At 36.5% G+C, this 18,949-nt stretch overlaps 1 protein-coding gene across 1 annotated transcript in view; it reads left to right on the forward strand.

Annotated features, from left to right (window-relative positions):
* The first annotated feature begins 4,111 nt into the window (after nucleotides 1–4,111).
* The window catches only part of AP-1mu (adaptor protein complex 1, mu subunit), a 29,981-nt gene continuing 15,143 nt past the window's right edge, over nucleotides 4,112–18,949 (forward strand). Inside the window, exons 1-4 of the mRNA XM_081761366.1 lie at nucleotides 4,112–4,315; nucleotides 10,912–11,000; nucleotides 13,989–14,213; nucleotides 17,805–17,935. Coding sequence (XP_081617492.1) covers nucleotides 10,959–11,000; nucleotides 13,989–14,213; nucleotides 17,805–17,935 — 398 coding nt within the window. The 5' untranslated portion in view covers nucleotides 4,112–4,315; nucleotides 10,912–10,958. The remainder of the gene's footprint in view (nucleotides 4,316–10,911; nucleotides 11,001–13,988; nucleotides 14,214–17,804; nucleotides 17,936–18,949) is intronic.

Below are 18,949 nucleotides of genomic sequence, written 5' to 3' on the forward strand. Positions count from 1 at the left end.
TAAGGGGTGGGCCAAAGTACCCCTCCCAAATTTTTAAAGGAGTGCACAAATATACCCATATCTTATGAAAGGTAATGGACCCCTATACATGACCATATAACTATATAGGATAATAACACCTCATCAAAGGGGATAAAATCGACCAAAAACCAAACACGTGGTACTACGTATTGCTTACGTTTATATTTTGGCAATTTTGTACCCCTAAAAGGGAACGAGGTGGACCACCCAAATTTATCATAATGCATATTAGGGTCCTGTACTATAATACCCAATGTTTAAATTGGTCAATTTCCAAAATTTAAGGGGTGGGCCAAGGTACCCCTCCCAAATTTTTCAAGGGGTGCATTAATATACCCATGTCTTATGAAAGGTAATGGACCCCTGTATACGCCCATATAACCATATAGGGTAATAACACCTCATCAAAGGGGATAAAATCGACCAAAAACCAAACACGTGGTACTACTTATTGCTTACGTTTATATTTTGGCAATTTTGTACCCCTAAAAGGGAACGAGGTGGACCACCCAAATTTATCATAATACATATTAGGGTCCTATACTATAATACCCAATGTTTAAATTGGTCAATTTCCAAAATTTAAGGGGTGGGCCAAGGTACCCCTCCCAAATTTTTCAAGGGGTGCATTAATATACCCATGTTTTATGAAAGGGAATGGACCCCTGTATACGCCCATATAACCATATAGGGTAATAACACCTCATCAAAGGGGATAAATTAGGTCAAAAACCACCGAAATCTGACTTTTTGGCAATTTTTTACCCATAAAAGGGAACGACATAGACACCCAATACTGATAGAGGTACATACTATGGTCCTAGGCTACCATACCAAATTTTTAGATTTGGCAATTTCCAAAATTTAAGGGGGTGGTCCTATGTACCCCTGCCAAAATTTAGGGGGTGGGCCATGGTACCCCTGCCAAAATTTAGAGGGGGTGGTCCTATGTACCCCTAGGTCATTGACCCCAGCCAGGGACCATGGGTCCTGAGGCAGGGACCCAGGGGCCAAAAAGTGTCCTAAAGTGACGCGATTACTACTCTTGCCTTCTGAAGACTTCTGGACGACCGATATCGGCAGTCAAGTAATTTTCAGTATTCAGATAGAAGCCGCCTATCTTTCATAGTTATACATGTTGTAATAATAATAATAATAATAATAATAATAATAATAATAATAATAATAATAATAATAATAATAATAATAATAATAATAATAATATCAATAATAATAATAATGATAATAATAATAATTAGTAGTAGTAGTAGTAGTATCATTGGTAATAATTATATTGTCTATGTAGGATACTTGAAGAGAGTACTAGAAACTTCACACGGCTTAGCTCGATTTGGCTCGAGTCGACCCGAATTCGAGTCGAGTTGGAGGAAATTTTTCGAGTCGAGTTCTCGAGTCAAGCTCAAAGATGTCTGTTTCAAGTCGAGTCGAGTTTCAAAGAATACTCGCTCGAATTCACTCGTGTCCATCCCTACTAAGGGAGACGGATGATTAAGGCAAGTGAACGATAATGAAAGAATGGGTGGAATGAGGATGTGGGAAGAAGCAGGAGTTCCTCGAGAAAACCTACCTACACGATGTTGTCCACCACAAACTTACTTGGCCAGGAATTGAAACAAGGACCCCATACACCAGAGATAAGCGTTCTACCACTGAGACACCTTGAGTAAATACTAGTATGGAGAGCATTAGTAATAGGCACAGTAAGGCACTAGTAGAGAGCTCACTTCTGGTGTGAGGAGTACCTGGTTCCATCCTCATCCACATGCAATTTCCTCCCACATTCTTATTCCACTAATTATTTTACAATTATTTACGCACATCATTTCCTTTAGCCGGAAGGGCATAACATAGGACGCAAAGCTGGAAGGTTCGTTTGATTTAAGCATAAAGGGCGTTATGCAGAGTCATTCTGTCGAGTGATTAGTGCCATACTAAAGAGTTCGAGTAACATATGTTTCCTGCAGTAGTCAGGCCTTTAGTATCACGCTAATCATACGTCCAAATGACTCTGCATAAGGTGGATAGAACGTAGTACTTTCGAAGCAGACGTCAAGTTTGTGAAATTGATAAGAACTTGAATATCTTGCTGTGTTCCTATTCTTAATCTGCACGCATTCAAGATTTATATACATATATTCAAATTTATACGATAAGAATAAAATCTTGAGCAATTGGTAACAACCAGTTGATTCAATTTGGCTCAACAGATATTTACTCAGCACCTAGTAAGAAAAAATAAATATTTGTTAACATTAATTTCCGAATCTATTACATATGTTCGTTTTAACAGTTTGTAAACCTGTTTCTTGCATAACAACAGTTTTCTTAGTTCATTTGTTTTGCTTCTTTGTTATAAAGAAATAGATTCAGTTTCTGAAGCAGCAAAATTTGAAATTCTCACTAAACATGGAATACACGAGTGTGATAAAATCTCTTCTGGTGTCTTTTGATTTAAGTTTCAGAAAAATGGAAGATCGAGATGTTCGTTCTAATGATATTAATTTTAGTCTAATAATAAACAAACAATTAGAATAAATTTGAAAATTTCTCGAAATTTCTCATACGATTATCAATAATAATAGAAAATGTTGAGCGACTTTCCTAGTGCTAAAGTCACAAATGACGGAAACGGGGCCGTAGGCTACAAGTTGTTATGAGTACTCAGTGCATCGAATCCGAACACCACTGTCTCTGAATTTCTAGACTTGAGTTTGGAACTTCTTAATTCATAAAGGCAATAAATAAACAGCGCGTAATATATCTTTTGTGCTAAAATTTCAAAATAGATGTTATGATGTAGTACTAAGGTACAGAAAAATGGAAATTGTGGAGTGAAGGAGTATAACCAGGGGCGTCATTTCGGGAGATAAGGTGCAATTGCCCTCCTCGAATGAGTTTAAGCAACACATGCATTTTAAAATAAATTGTATACTAATCTAATATATAGAAAATAAAGAGTTTGTTTGTCTGTGCGTCTTGTGTGTCTGTCTGTGTGCGGCCTGAGGACCGGATGAGTGGACCCAGAGTTACCAAATATGGGTCGCGGGTACCTTGGTCCAGGTTCCAGACCAAGATGAAGCGTTTTTTTTTTATTTCGAACCTGGGGAGGGGGTCGCCTTGGGGATACCAAGACATGTAAAAATAATCCAAAATTATCGATATTAGTTTCAAATCCATAGTTTTCGTGGTCGCTGAGATGAATGGTGATACTTCCACATTCGTTGACTCCCAAATACAGCCCTCATGCGAAGAATGGGTATTTAGCTAGTATGAAATTCTTATGTCGATGGACAATCTTTCCGATAGGTGTACTGTCACGTACTGATCTGCTCACTGTATTTCATATAATTTCTTATTGTTATCAAACAGATAGACCTAGCTTCTTTGCTACTTGTTCTTAATGTCTTTTTACTTATACCTTCAGCCAGAAACAGCTGAAGCAAATAAACCCATAAGCTAGAATGTTATACTTAATCAATGCAGGGTGTATAGCCTACCTACTTTTAGGCCACCCTGTATATCATATTGATCTTGCAATATGACACTAGTGACGCAAATGTTACGTTTATTAATTATTATTTCTTTCCTATTATTTTCACAGACGCATCACTAAATGTTCATAACGCTTATTTTGAGTTGCGTTGGGATTCGAAAATTTAGCGGTCTGATACAGAATATCGCCCATAAAACCTGAGATTAAAGTGTTGGACATTTACCGCCTTATGCAGAGTCGTTTTGACCAATGATTAGCATCCTACTAAAAACCTGACTACTACAGGAAACATATGTTAGTCGAACTCTTTAGTATGGCACTAATCACGTTACAAAACGACTCTGCATAAGGCCCTTATGGATTTGAGAGTTATTACTATGTCTTCACAAAATTCTACCTACATCAACACAACCCAAAAATGTGCAAAATATCATTATAGGCCTAATTGCTGTATTATCGTGAAGTAAATCAGTATGCTTAAATTTTGTTGACGCAAACTGTTATGGAATATGCCCATTGGTGATAAATGACGTAAGTTGGGGAGCTGCTGAATTTCTCATAGGTTTCTCACAGATTACCTGTCGTATGAACGGATCTGTGGGAGGGGTTGATTGCAGGTGTTGTTTCAATGTTGTGGTGTGAAGAGTAGGAGTGAAACATAAATCTTGAATTAACAGTGTGATTCGTGTTATATTTCATATTTGTTTTATAAAAGATTTTGTAATGGTAGGCGGAACATTCTCGTGAAGAATATGTTGTTCTTAAGATTTTAGTGTCCAGGTAAGCTTTTCGTAACTGTACCTTTCTATTCGCTCTGTTTATTTATCAATTAGGTCAATAGATAAGTTATTTTTATATATTATTATGTAAAAGTATCTAGAAAATGTCTTTCGTAAGTTTAATAATTACATAAATTTTAGTGATGAAGATTTTGAACTAGACGGTTTTATTGATATCTTCTGCTAGAGCAAATTTCGTAGACAGCTGAAGAGATTAATGATTGCACAGTACTTAATGAAGGTAAAAGTGTAAATGATATCAGGATTTTGCTTAACGTTTACTTTTGTAGGCTATAGTCAAATTTGCATTGATCTTCGTCTGTAACCCAATAGTCCCTACATTGTACGATGTAAATTTTAAGGTCATTGCTTTACCGGTAAAACTGCCGGTCGACTAGGGTACAAGTTAGTTGATTTTCAAAGAATGTAAGTGAAAATTGATGAGCTATCGTGAGAATCGTGACACTTTTACGGTTTAAATTTGTTACTTATAAGAAGAGTATCAGAAACTGGTCTTTGTACCGCAAAGTGGTCCAGTATTTCTCAGGACAAAAGCAGTGACAGGCGCAGTTCCAGTTCTCAAGAACGAAAGACAGAAAACAACGTGTCCTACTGGGCTCTAACCAGCCTTCACTCACTAATGCTCGCTCGGCAATACTATGTGGGTGAGGAACAGCAACATCATCTTGTGAGAAAATGTAAAAACTACATCCATGTGAATTGGGAAGAGCAAGGAAACTGTGAATAATACTAACAGTGACAGGATATCACCGCCTTGCCTAAAGGTGAAAGAGTTATCTTTTTCAGGCTTAAAAATATTAAGATTTTGTCATTTATCAGGATATTCACTGTCATTGCTTTAGAAAGTCTTTCTCAAGAATTCATCTGTGCACATTCACTTTGAAAGGGTTTCATCCTTTTGCACTGTGTCAGGACTATGCCACAAAAACTACGTGTAGAAATCACAAACCAATCTGTGGTAGGCGACCACTAAAAAGCACGAATGCTGTCGAACCGAGTCAGAGGAGGAGCACAGCAAGCAGACCAAGCTGGAGCGATGGGGTGCGTCCATAAGGAGCAGATGCGTCAGCGATCTTATGTATGCGCGTAAACGAGGATGTTACTGAAAACATTACGTTACGTTAGTTCCTCTCTTAACACATTCACTGCTATTACTTACCTTTACGGTTTGTGTTATAGGACTTAAATACGTACTCTGGTACTGATGAATAACATTCCATGTGCTCACTTTTTTTTTTTTTTTTTTTTTTTCACTCCATCAACACGATGTTCACATTTGAATCCTCTATTTGTTTATTTTCAATGCTTTCCTAAATTTGCCATATTTTGTGCTCAATTTCAATAATCCATACCGCTACACGAAACGTAGTAACTCTTCTTCTTCGCCACCCGTTACTTGGAACTGTCATCTTTGAATATGGGAAACTAATTTCCTCATTGCATCCTAATGTTTGACGTTAGCGTGCCTTCACTTAAAATAGTATTAACAACACCCACCTTTTCTCACTTCAAAATACCACATTAAACTTGTTTTGTTAGTGTGAATTTCACCAAAATAACCAATCTAAAAATTTTTTTCTGTAAATTTTAAGTTTTTTTTATATTTCTGGTCCCGTTTTCTGGCACTTAACCCGAAACTATTTTTCATCAGCGAATTATTTCCCTACTTCTCTGTGGGCTCAACTTTGTGAATGCACAAGAGTAAGGGCGGTTAGTTATTTATTTCTTTTCTAAAAAGAATCAAGTACAAATTGCGGGGTGGATTTAGTGTAGCGATGGGTCATTCCTTAGCGTCAGATTAAACTTACACTTGCATGAGAGAAGTGACTATATATTACTTACCAACATCAAAGTAACCATAAACTATACCTAAAATTCATTTATTCTACTATAAGTCGCTGGGGACAGCAGATATCACCCGCCACTGCACTTTCGGAGTACAAAACCGCTATACTTAATGTTTGTCCGCTTAGTATCGCTCGAAACTCTTTACGATCATCAGAATGTTAGGAAAGAGTTAAAATGAAAAGAAGCTGATTTGGACATGAGACGATTTTGTCTTGTTAGGGTGAATATAGCAAGACAAAGATTGCAATTTACCTAAGTACGGCGTGGGAGGACCGTTAGCCTGCAGAACAGATTTGATTCGTCATGGAAGGTTTCCAGAGAAATATTGTACCATTCCTCGGCAGTGGAGTGCTCAGTTCTGTCACGAGGATGTAGAGATCTGGTCCGGAGGAGTCTCAACCCCAGAACTAATCACAGTTCAATAATACTGAGGTTTCGACACTAGGTGTGTTGAAATTTCTCCGAGGGAAAAATTGCTAAATAAGAAAGAAGAATTTGGTATCTGCTTGGAGGACATCAAGGCAATTCCAGACACACAGCCAGCCCAGTGTGTTGAAGCAGTATCACCATATGTAGTGTGTTATAAGGCAAATTCGTTTTCTGAAGTTAAACATTGCTTCCAGTTCAAGGTTTCTGAAACCCACTTTGGTGCTGATGAATCTATTGATCGTACAGAACCACGGCTTCAAGTAGGGACATTTGTTGTTGGGTCAATCCAAATGAAATCGAATAATTTCCAGGTCAAAGGTTGGCGACAAAATTTATTTTTGAATTTTTTCCTAAGATCGTACCACATTTAGGTAGTTAAAAACGGGTATTCATTCATTTTTTAGCCGCGCAGGTTTGTTTGTGGCGGCCATTTTTATAGGCGCCTGAGCGTATTTTGCACTTTTCAAAGGATTCCGTTAAACGCTGTAACTTTTTAGGTTTTAAAGATAATGAGTTCAAACCGAAACCATATGAAAGATAATGGAACGGACAATATTATGTGTTCTGTGCACTTTGAGATGTACTTTAGAACGTTGAAAAAAGAAGCTCTGAACCTTGAGGGTGGAAACCTTGAAATTGCAATTTTAGAATGTACATTTTGAAACGAAATAAATGAGACTGACCTTCAATTTGTCCACATAGAGACTAGTTTGTAAACAACATCCCATACAAGTTTCAGATCTGAGAACGTTATACTTGATTTTTTGGAAATTCGTGTATTTTCACCATCAAATTTCTCAGGGAGGACGGAAGTGAAAAATCCCAAATTTGTACAAAATAGACGATAGTTATGTAGTAACAAGTGAGTAAAATTGCATTACTGAGACTTGAGTAGTTTCTGAGTTATAAGTTGTTGCAGTGATGTGAAATTCACGATTTTAAAAACTGAACAAATGTGCAAGTTTTGTGTTGATATAGTATCTCAGGCATACAATTTATCTATGTTTTATCAGAAGTGCAGTCAAACAGCAAGAAATTCGAAATTTGCTATTTGTGAAAGAATTATTAATACCAGACTATATCATAGATTTGTACTTTTGACGAAAACACAAATTAGATTTTATGAATACTCACAATGAGATGAATGTACTAATTGCAGTACTTCCAGAACATAGCATGTTATAATTTGCACCTAATGATACCGTAGCCTGTATTTATGACAGAAATGGTAGATTGAGGAATTGAAGACACCAGTCAGGAAAATAACGATCTTTTTGATCACTTTTTCCATTTCCATGGCCCAAGAACCTCTTTTAAACTATGTACGAATGACAAAGTGTGGATGCCAATCACTAAGGTTCGCCGGAAACACCCACCCACAAAGTTCACAACTCCTACAGGTCGTACTTTCAATATCAGTACCAAACTCTGTACACAAATCAGTCAGCTATTTACCTCACTGATGTTTTAACACCAGCGCTATAGACAAGAAAGAAATAACAGACGACTTTCGTTTTTTGTACAAGATATGATTTATATATTATGCACGCTTTACCTATTTAACATTACTTTCGTGTTATTTTGACTTTTGCTACACAGTTTATATTCACTCCAATGGTGCTTCAGGAACGGTGCCTCAGTTATCTCACCGATTGTATTCTCAAAGCTGTTCCGTCGAAACGACGTCCTTTAAAAAGTCAGAACTATGGACCCAATTAGACAAGAATCAGGAAACACTACTAACTTCAGTTTCTTACGAACCAGGCTATGCGACTGTCAGATTTTACGTGTTTTTGACAGAGTGATGCTTAAAACATTTTATTCTAGTAATTAATTGTCTTCCTATAAAGATTAGTAATAAGGTAATGATAAGTAGATGTTCATGACTTGTCCAGTGCATTGTTCAAGAACACCGACACCTGTTGCAGGGAGATAAAAATACTAAAGAGGGCAAGAATTAAGAAGTGATGTCGTGTTGAAATGTATGTATGTAAGTATTTACAACTTATTCATCGAATTCTGTGGATGATATCAATGTGTCTGTAAACGGTATATTTTCAGTGACTTCAATTATGTAATTTTATAGATTTGTTTTCGTTGAATCTTTAATTAACATAGCCTATTGGATGGAAGAAGGGAATATATAATACTTGTTTTCATTTCTCCTGATGTGTTTGGATAAACCTGCAGAAAAGTTGTGGCTGGTCTTTTTCGATATGAATCATGGGTAACATAGGCCTAAGCAGTCTGTTTCTAAATACGGAAGTTAGCATGACGCAGTAGTCAAAACATTTTTAAAGTCTTAGTAGGGTGCTAATGAAACATGAAAGCGTCTCTGAATAAGACTGTGTGTGTAGCAGTAGGTATATAGCATTAACAGGCAGACGTAAAATACTGCAGAAAAGCTCTGTCGGTTTAATGGAAGCGTATAACTTATATACGTATGCCCAGCACACTGTAGACGTGACTCCACTTGATATGAAGAGCCAATACAAATATCCCAGTGAATTTCTTAAGAAACGTGAACTGAGGAAGACAACGATTGATCGTTGAAATGCATGTGTGTTGAATTGCAATATTGGTGCTTTAGCGAGTATTTTTTTTTTTTCTTTGTTAAAAACCAAAGACTTCTATTTGCATAGATACGGATTTTCCATTGTGACATGTCATTCAGAATTTATACCGGCAAAATTGTTAATGGAGCTTGGAATAGATTGGCCTTTTAATTAGAAATAGTTAAAATTTCAAGGAAATTTACGATGCATTTATTTTTACAAGATGCCACAAACCTTCTAAAATAAGTATGGTATCATAAACGCAATTTTTAAGAAAATTAGCAGTAGGTATATAGCATTAACAGGCAGACGTAAAATACTGCAGAAAAGCTTTGTTTAGAATAGCTAGTCAACGTGAATATTTAAGGAGCAAGGTAAATAGTATCTGCAATGTGTAATGTATAAATTTACGTAGTGTATAAATTTGGATGCTCAACATTTATGACGTCATAAACCGCGCACCCAAATTTCTGGGGTATAAAACACGGTTTGAAAACAGTGATTAGTTTATTTAATATCATTTTGTAGGTACTACCTTACTCACTTCCTACTTATTTTATACTTTTCATTTTCTTTAAGTTATTTACTAAAATATTAACAAATGGAAAGTGAAGTTAATAAAGAGCCTTAATCAACTCAGGTTCCTGAATTATTTATTTTTGTTATAGAACAGCCTAGATATTGTTAGTTGTAGATTGCATAACGAAATGTTTTGAAAGGTTTTAGCTTCTGTAATTCATGGTAGTGGACGTCTGCTGATCTCTTTATGATCTGATAGACGAACACACGGGTAATCCTGAGAATATGGGCGCTGGCTCATTTAATTAAAAGGATCATAAAGTAACATCCGAAATTAAATGAACAGAGGACCAACAAACCCTCATAACAAGTGAAAATTTGACCTATTGTCGACCAATGTAGCAAATAGCAGGAATGCGCTTCCTCGTAACTTGCTCAGAAACATAGATAAGCCACCTGCAAGGAAAGGTAACAACTAACGAAATGGGGCACTAAACTAGGTGGATGAGTCAAAACCATTGAACTTTAAAACACAATATTTGTTAGGCTGAGGCCCAATACTCATTTATACGTTCAAACTCTATTACAGTATAAAGATTGATTAAATATTCGCCCGTTGTTTGTTCAAAATAACGCTAGTCATAGTTACGTTAACTGGTGAAACATGTTTCTCCTTATTTCTTAACGTTGAGAACTCACTAGTTGCTCCTTCTGTTGTCGAGTTCAAAGTGAACGAGTCGCTCCTGCTGCTTGTAGGTTAAAGCTGCTTCGTAGGCTCGTCGAGCAGCGTTACCAGTCTGTATTGTGACGCCACTCGGGCTTTGTGTACGCCACCTAGAGAGTTCTGTGGAGGATTGAGTATCTCACGGTCTTACTTGATTTATGCAGACGCATATCGTTTCATATCTTTGTTTGTACTACACTCCATGTGGAACAAATAACGGCGGTTAAAACATTGTGATCTCAATGTCAAGCCAACATACTCCATGTTACCTACACTTACATGTCTCGTTTTGGGAGCTTCCAAATGGCTATTTACGATGGCTTGAAGTTTGTATCAACACTTTGTCTAGATCCTGAGTTTCACTGATGGGTTATAGAACTGCGTACGTGAGTAGCAGCGTTTCATTGCTAATTACCTCTAACATCATCATATTATTATCAGCATTCGTTCTAGTGTAAGTATTCTTGATGACAGAGTTTATAACTTGATTTTTTCTTTCAGCTACTACTTGAGGTTGAAGAAGTGCAGATGATTGTTAGTACGTTGCAATGTCATCATCAGCAATTTACATTCTCGATGTCAAAGGGAAGGTAAGATCATATAAGTGGTGTTAATTGTTCTTTAATAAGCGTGCATTTTGCTTGGTGTTTCGTCTCGAATGAAGATAAAGCATAGTGGAATCGTAGCATGAACCTTCATTGTATGATATTGGACCCTTGAATTTCCAAATCTTTTTATGAGCATGCGAATTTCAGAATATAAACGATGTCTGACTTCCATTTAAAAGTTGAGACGGATTGCATGCATGTATAGTGAATCGATATTAATGCTTGGCAGCTTGTCCATGTGATATGTGATATGACTTTAACGTGCATTTCTCTTGTGTCATAGTGCTTCACACTCAAAAATATGAAGCGTAATGAGCTAAAATGAGTAGGCTAAAATGTCAGTAGCATTTACATTAATGTAGATCATTGAATGGATTTGCTATAAATGGAATTGTATTTGATTGATTGAGTAGTTAATATATAACGTCCTATTTTAGTATCGAGGGTGTATTAGACGGTACGTACTGCTGAAAGTGGGATCTTTACCACTACTCTTTTCATTTGTCTTTCGACTCTTTGTGACTTGACTGGAGGTTAAATTCGAAAGCACACGAGTTAATCACAAGCCCGTGAAGGGATTCATTGTGATCAAATAGGGTTTATGATACTTTTATTATGTTTATAATATTTTTCTCCAAGGATAGATTTTTTTAGAGAATATACTTAAAATACAGGGCTAGAATAAATGATTCATGCATTTTGAAAATACTGTATTTTCAAAAGTATTACATGTACAATCCGCGGCAAAAAACCTGCAACATGAGGATGTAAGTTTATTGTGAAACTACGCCTAACAGCACAGGGAATGAACATAACGTCTAAGTGGAACGAATCACGCCAGCATAAACCTCGTCTCCTCCCGTGCACACTTATTTTGGAACAAAAGACTTCGTCATTTCACAATAAACTTATATGCTCATGTTGCAGGTTTTTTGCCGCGCATTGTACATGCATGAAAGTTATATGAAAAGAACCACAAACTCACAAAGTTTATACACCCTTTACAAATGTTCAATATGTGCCCCTTTGGTGACATGACACACGTCCAGACGATACTCGAGTTCATTCCGTTCATTTTGTAGCATAGTCCTGTCAATTGTCTGAACTGCAGCACTGATGCGTTCTTTGAGCTAGGCTAAGGATTGCGGTAGTGAGGGTACGTAAACAAGGTCCTTAACGTATCCCCACAGGAAGAAGTCGCAGGGCGTTAAATCATGAGATCTGGGAGGCCAAGTGCCTTTTCCTTGACAGAAGCAAGCAGTGTCCTTGAATTTCCGATACCACCGCAAAATGTTTTGTTTGCATGGCGGTTCTTTTCCATACTCTCTTCTGAAAGCGCGTTGCACAGCTATAACAGACGAACATTTGGCAGATTCAAGCAGGTGCTAACCTCGTACTGCCACACCCGATCGGAAAGATAATGAACTCGTGGTGCCACACAATGTAAACTTGCTAAGTTCGTGGTTATTTTCATATACGCATCTTTCATGTGTGTACTTGTAATACTTTTGAAAATATAGCCTTTTCAAAACAAATGAATCATTTATGCTAACCATGTATTAGTTTGATTTAGTAGTAGTACGAAAATGGAGTATAATAATACCTAATACTGTTTTGCAACAATAGTGAATGTGTAACTAAGTGGTGGAACACTTTACGTGGGTGTTTGCTTTCTGTAGTTACTTCCTATCTAATTATCGTTCATTTGCTGTTATATTATTCTACCCTCATTCACGTAAAGAGCATGTTCAAAAACTTTTGCCAGTAACAAATATTGATAAGGCAATAATATAAATCTTGGTAAAGAGACCTGGCCACCTTCGTCTAAAAAAAAGTTCATATTCTTACAACCACAAGTAGAGCAATTTACTATTTTGGCTTCAACTAAAGACGTTAATTAAGCCAAAATAATTCACTTTCATTCTTTTTATTTCCTGTTATGGGCCAAAAAATAGGGCATTTTAAGGGGAAAGACTGTGTGTCCTTTTGTTATGGACACTAAAATGCTGAAAGTTTTATTTCCAGGCAAACAAAAGTGAAGGTTGTAAAACAATAAGCGCTTCAACAATCGTATTGTCGAACAATGTTTATCTGATGTGCTTCAGAACCTTGATACAAATTAATTTTATTGTGGAAAATAATCGAGAAAATGGCGTATTCTCGATAAAACTGGAAACCATCACAGGCAATGAATCCTGAAGTTCATCCACGTAGCTAATCACTGTAATTGCTCATGGTAGTGAATACCTGAAATATTTTTAGCTAGTATTCACAACTTATTTATTTAGTCGATATGACCTAATTTAGAGAAAACTTCGTAAAGTTAATTTGTTTAAATATCTTTGTATTTTGTAGTTAGAAATATTAGTAAGGTGTTTTGTCATGGGGCTGTGTCGAGAGATGTTGCAGCAAATATATTTGCTGCAGTCATGGAGAGAGATAGTCTGTAGGTTTTTCATTCGTTATTTGTTTTCATAGACTAAAAGATGAATGGTAATTCTTATCCCGAAAAAACAAGCAGACAGTTTTCATGCTTGTTTTTCTTAGTGTGTGGGCGCTGGAAGAGAAAATGAAATGGAATATTTAAATTTTACGTCTCACTGTTATGCCGGCTAGGCTAAATGAGACGGTAATGATGGGAAATGAATGAATAAAGTGGGAGGAAACGGAAAAAAACACGCACAAGGTGTTCGTCCAGCACAAGGCTCACTTAGCGCGAGCTAGATCGAACCAAGGACCCTATGCACCAGAGGTGAACGCTCTATCACTGAGCCACCGCGGCCTCGCGCTGAAAGAAAATATTGGACAAGAAAAACCATAGTTAGTTGAAGTCTAAATGTATTATGCATCAAATCCTATAGCGAACAATATCTTCAAAGTGTTAAAATGTATAGCAATCCACATACGATAGATCTGTTGTTGCTTCGTATTTCATAGTAATGAAAATGTACTTTTTTGTTTCTCTTTCAGGTCCTTATTTCCCGAAACTATCGAGGGGACATAGACCTCGGTGTGATAGAAAAGTTTATGCCTTTGCTAATGGAGAAGGAAGAGGAAGGAATGTTGACTCCTATTTTGCAAACCACAGAATGTACCTTCGCATATATTAAATACAATAATCTCTATATTGTGTCCATAACTAAGAAGAATGCCAATATAGCTTTGGTTTTTGTTTTTCTGCATAAAATTGTTCAGGTAACAATGATCATTCTCTTAAGGGAAAACAATATATTTTTGTTCTAATCCTTGCTTTTGCATTCAGCATCTACTTTGTGCTGCTTTGAAAGTTGTCTTCTTCACCGCATGTAGCATTTACATTATTCATGGATGCATGATCTGTATTTAAAAAAAAGAAAGAAGAGAAAAGAAAAACTTTAGTGTGTCTAGCAGAATCTTCATTTCTGTCACATACTACGCTTTCACTTCTTTTATAAATAATACACCAAAGGAAACTGCGTATTATTGGGTAAGTGCTTATCATGCAGTAATCTCTATATGTTTGCCTTTTGAATATTCATTTGAGCATGTAACGTAAAATGTATTCAGTATACTTTCATTTACAAAAATCGACTCACAGCCGTTTCCTTTGAGTGTCCCATTGGTCAAATGAAATTTTATTTTTTCGTTCCCCTAAATAAACTACAACATATGGAAAGCTAAACCACTTATATTCTGAAATTTTAATACGAAAATAAAGTAACTGTAATAGCTTCCTTTGTCACCCCCAGTAAGTATATAAATACAGTGAAACCTTTCTTTAGCTCAATCGAGCAGGACTCGCAAAAATTCCCGTTAAAGTCAGGTTTCCGTTTAATGGAGGACTTTTTTTTTTTTAAAGTGTTCATAATGGACTTACTGAGAAAATATATTGCTGTACGTAGGCCTACCTTATTCAATTACAGTATTTCTTTGTTCTACGAGTTAATACACAAACAAATTTAAATTGAATACAAAATATGCTATGCACGCGTTTTCTTTATGTTCTCCAATAATCAAGCAAGGTTTTCTGTGTACATTACTGCTTGGATGCTCGACTTTACACACACATTTTAGCCTGAGAAACTACACTAAGTAAATTTTCCATAAGGCAAATTGTTGTAATTCCTTTGAACTTGTGAGAGCATCTTGATACGTCTCTATTCTACACTCTTTCTCGAACTCGGTACCGTACTCCTCTACTCTTTCCACCTCGTATTCGTCGATAATTCTTGATTAAGGGGGAGATTAAGAACAAATTGTGGGAGAGAATGAGTAGTGATTGGGGGAGTTCAACACTGCCCAGAAAGATTTAACAAAAGAACGAAGACTTTGTCGCAGACAGTGTAATGTATATATTTACTCTCCCACGGAATGTCTAACATTTTCTAAACGCTGTAGTCCGGAACTCAGAATTTTTCGTTAAAGGTTCATTTTGCTTTCCGTTGCCCGCATAACACAGTTTCCGCTTAATGAAGGGATTTTTACATGTTTTTCACTCCAAAATTCATGGGACCGTGCAATTTTTCCGTTTAAGATAGTTTTCCGTTTAGCGAAGGGTCCGTTGAAGGCAGGTTTTACTGTATAAGTAATTCTGATTAATAACTTGTTCACTAAATTTAATTGCGTATACTATTTTGCAAGCTTTTACACAATGAGCCTGTGGGGAAAGTTGTACATGGGTAAAATTTTAGCACATGGTTAAGAAATACCTATATTTCGTGTGAACCAAATTTTGTTTTGGGTATTTGAACCTAAGGCCCCCCAAAAATTCTGAATGTGTCTTTTGCCTCATAATGAGTTTCTGAAGTAATGATATAGGCTATTTGATACTGTATAACTTTTATTACAATTATTCCACACAGTAGCCTACAATTATAGCAAAAATAACAGTTGACTCATCTACTATCTATCAGCATTGTATGTACTGTACAATGCATCAATGTTTACTGGAATTCTTGAATAACTCGTTAATTTTAACAGTATCATGTGACACACTATGTGATGTTCCACTAGCTGTGATAGAAATGTGATCTATTGCATCAATAAGAATGTGACCAGCTGGCATCCGTACGATATCGTCGGTTCGAGACCAGTGAAAAGTAGAATCGGGCCCTGCAGGGTGTAAGAACTTTGTGTTGTAGTCCTGATATCCCTCAGAATATTCCAGCACCATCCCAATCCACCATTTGCAGTGATAGACATACGCTATAAATTTTCATGGGTCCAAGACTTTTACTTCTGATGTCTTCTGTTTGTGCTGTTGTATCTACCCAAACTCTATGTAGGTTTTCCATTGATGTAGAGGAAATTAGTCCAATTTTTAAACTTATTTCACTATCAGGAATGAGAGCATGTTTATTTCTTGTTCCAGGTATTGTTTTCACAGAGATAAACCTATTTTCTTGAGTCGTGCAATGCTGCTGAACATATTCATTTGATACAAAAAATATTTAGTGGATGTGATATTATCCACAGCCCATTTACAAAACTGCTGTGCATTTCTTCATTTGGTTCGCAGTTGTCTTTTGTCCACTCGCCCATACTAGAAGTTATATTTTGACCCTTAGACTCAAATACCCAGAACCAAATTTGGTTCACACACGTACAATTTTCACCACATGCTCATTCCGGGGCTCGAACTTGATACTACAAATGCTGCTATAACTCTTCACGTATACAATATTCATTAGTTTTGATTCCATATTTGAAATCTACAGGCAAAATTACATGCGGATGCAAATTTTTAGCTCCATTGCTCTTATGGTTATTAAAATAATGAAATACAAAATCAGACGTTTTTGAAAATGAAATGAAATGAAATCTTTGAGTTTTACGTCCCACGGTTATGCCGGTTAGGCTAAAGGAGACGGTGATGATGAGTAATGAATGAAATGGTGGAATGAAGAAAGTAGGAGGAAACGGGAGAACCCCGAGAAAACCCACGCACACGGTGTTTGTCCACCACAAAGTTCACTTGGCGGGGCCTGGGATCGAACCCGGGACCCCAAGCACCAGAGGTGAACGCTCTTACACTGAGCCACCGCGGCCCCAGACGTTTTTGAGTCGTGACCTTGAAGCTAATTGCGTAATTAATTAGTAATTAACTGTAAGGGCTGGAAAAGTTTTATTTTGGAAAATAAGTATCCGCAAACGTGTCTTTCAATGTACAAAATATTATCAAAATCTGAGACCATGAATTTTCATTGGTTAATTTGAAATAGAATGACCCAGTATTATTTAAATTGCTGTCTTTCATCCTGTAGAAACGAGTGCAATAATCGAAACTTTGTATACCATAAAAAAATTTCCTCTTTAGGAACGAGGTTTTCAGAAATTGGAACACATTCCTTTATTTTTTTATTATGAGTTCATATACTGAATTTCACACCTTCAAATTAAGTGAATTCTCACGTTAGACATTTTCTGAATTTAAAAAAATAAATAAAAAACGGATATTCAAATATAGAAATTATCCCTTTAAAAACGAAACTTTCGAAACCTTTGAAACAATGTTCAAGCTATGTATAAACCGAATTTCATAACTCTAACTTTAGCAGTTCATTAGATACTCTATTGTTGCTTTAAAAAATTATCCATTAGAATACTTTTTTATATATATATAAAGAAATCTGTTCTTATCCCGTGCTTCCTTGACAAAATGAGTTACCCGTCCAAATTTAACATTTCTAGCTATAGTGGTATGGCCTGACCGTTGATGAGTTAGTCACTTCTACTCTTTGTATATAATAGTATAGATTTATAATTTGCATTTATTCATTATAAGAAGGATAATAATTGTATTTGTAGGTAATGATAGAATACTTCAAAGAACTAGAAGAAGAAAGCATCCGAGACAATTTTGTCGTTATATATGAATTACTGGATGAACTCATAGATTTCGGATATCCACAAACGACAGACAGCAAAATTCTTCAAGAGTAAGTTATGTTTTTATTCTATATTAATTAGTCATTATGAATAGCAATTACCTTTTGTCATCTGGAAAATTGCACGTAACTATACTGTATTTATAAGATTTAGAATAGACAGCGATATGTCAAAACAACCGTGTGGACCAGTCTCATGTTTATCAGTACAGTGTGTAGAATGTATTACAACAAAACAGCATCATTTCATTAATAAATACTTCATACTGGTAAAGGATCAAATCTTAAATGGATCAGGTTAGAAATATATTTCTGGGCTTTTGGCGTCAATGGCCATGTTAGTCCTTCACGTATCAGAAATGATGTCCCTCGACGATCACACTGCTCGGGAAACTGGGGAGGAAGAATGTAATCGGGAAGAAAGGAAGCGTCCTGGAACCATTATGTTACATACTATCCCGTCATTTGCGTGGTGTGTACAAGGAAAACCGCACTCATGAAGGCTGGCCTGAAAAGGCTTTGACACTTTTTCGACTGAGTGTCCCCACCAAGAATCGAACCCACAACTGTTCACACCAAAGGCGAGAGCGTCAGAACCATGATACTCGGGACATTCCCCCCCCCCCCAAAAAAAAAAATAAAAAAGAACAGTGTTTAGAATCTTGGTAACGGTACGAAATCTTGGTCACTGCTGCTGTCATAGAAACAAATACAAAGGATCAAATAGAATGGCTTTTGGGGGGGGGGGGGGGGGGAAGGATTTTTTTATCGCTCTCTTTGTCTGGGAAATGGCAGACGTCTTCTTTCTGTTCTCTTTCTTTCTCTTCTTCTTTGTTCAAAATCTTAATTTAAATGAGGATCCGCGCAAGCATTGGTTAATGGTTAGCATCCATGCTTCCCTATCGGGGTTCAAGTTTAGTGGCCGAACACTCTAACTAGTTTCTGTAGAATTTTTCGTCAATTTCACCACGGGAATGAGAAAATGGTATCTTTAAATATATTTGTATTCGTTTGAACACAAGTATCTTTTCTGTTGTTGTTAAATGTGAATTTGCCTCACAGGCT

Source organism: Thermobia domestica, chromosome 6, assembly GCF_964235325.1.
Source record: "Thermobia domestica chromosome 6, izTheDome1.hap1.1, whole genome shotgun sequence".
Taxonomy (NCBI): domain Eukaryota; kingdom Metazoa; phylum Arthropoda; class Insecta; order Zygentoma; family Lepismatidae; genus Thermobia; species Thermobia domestica.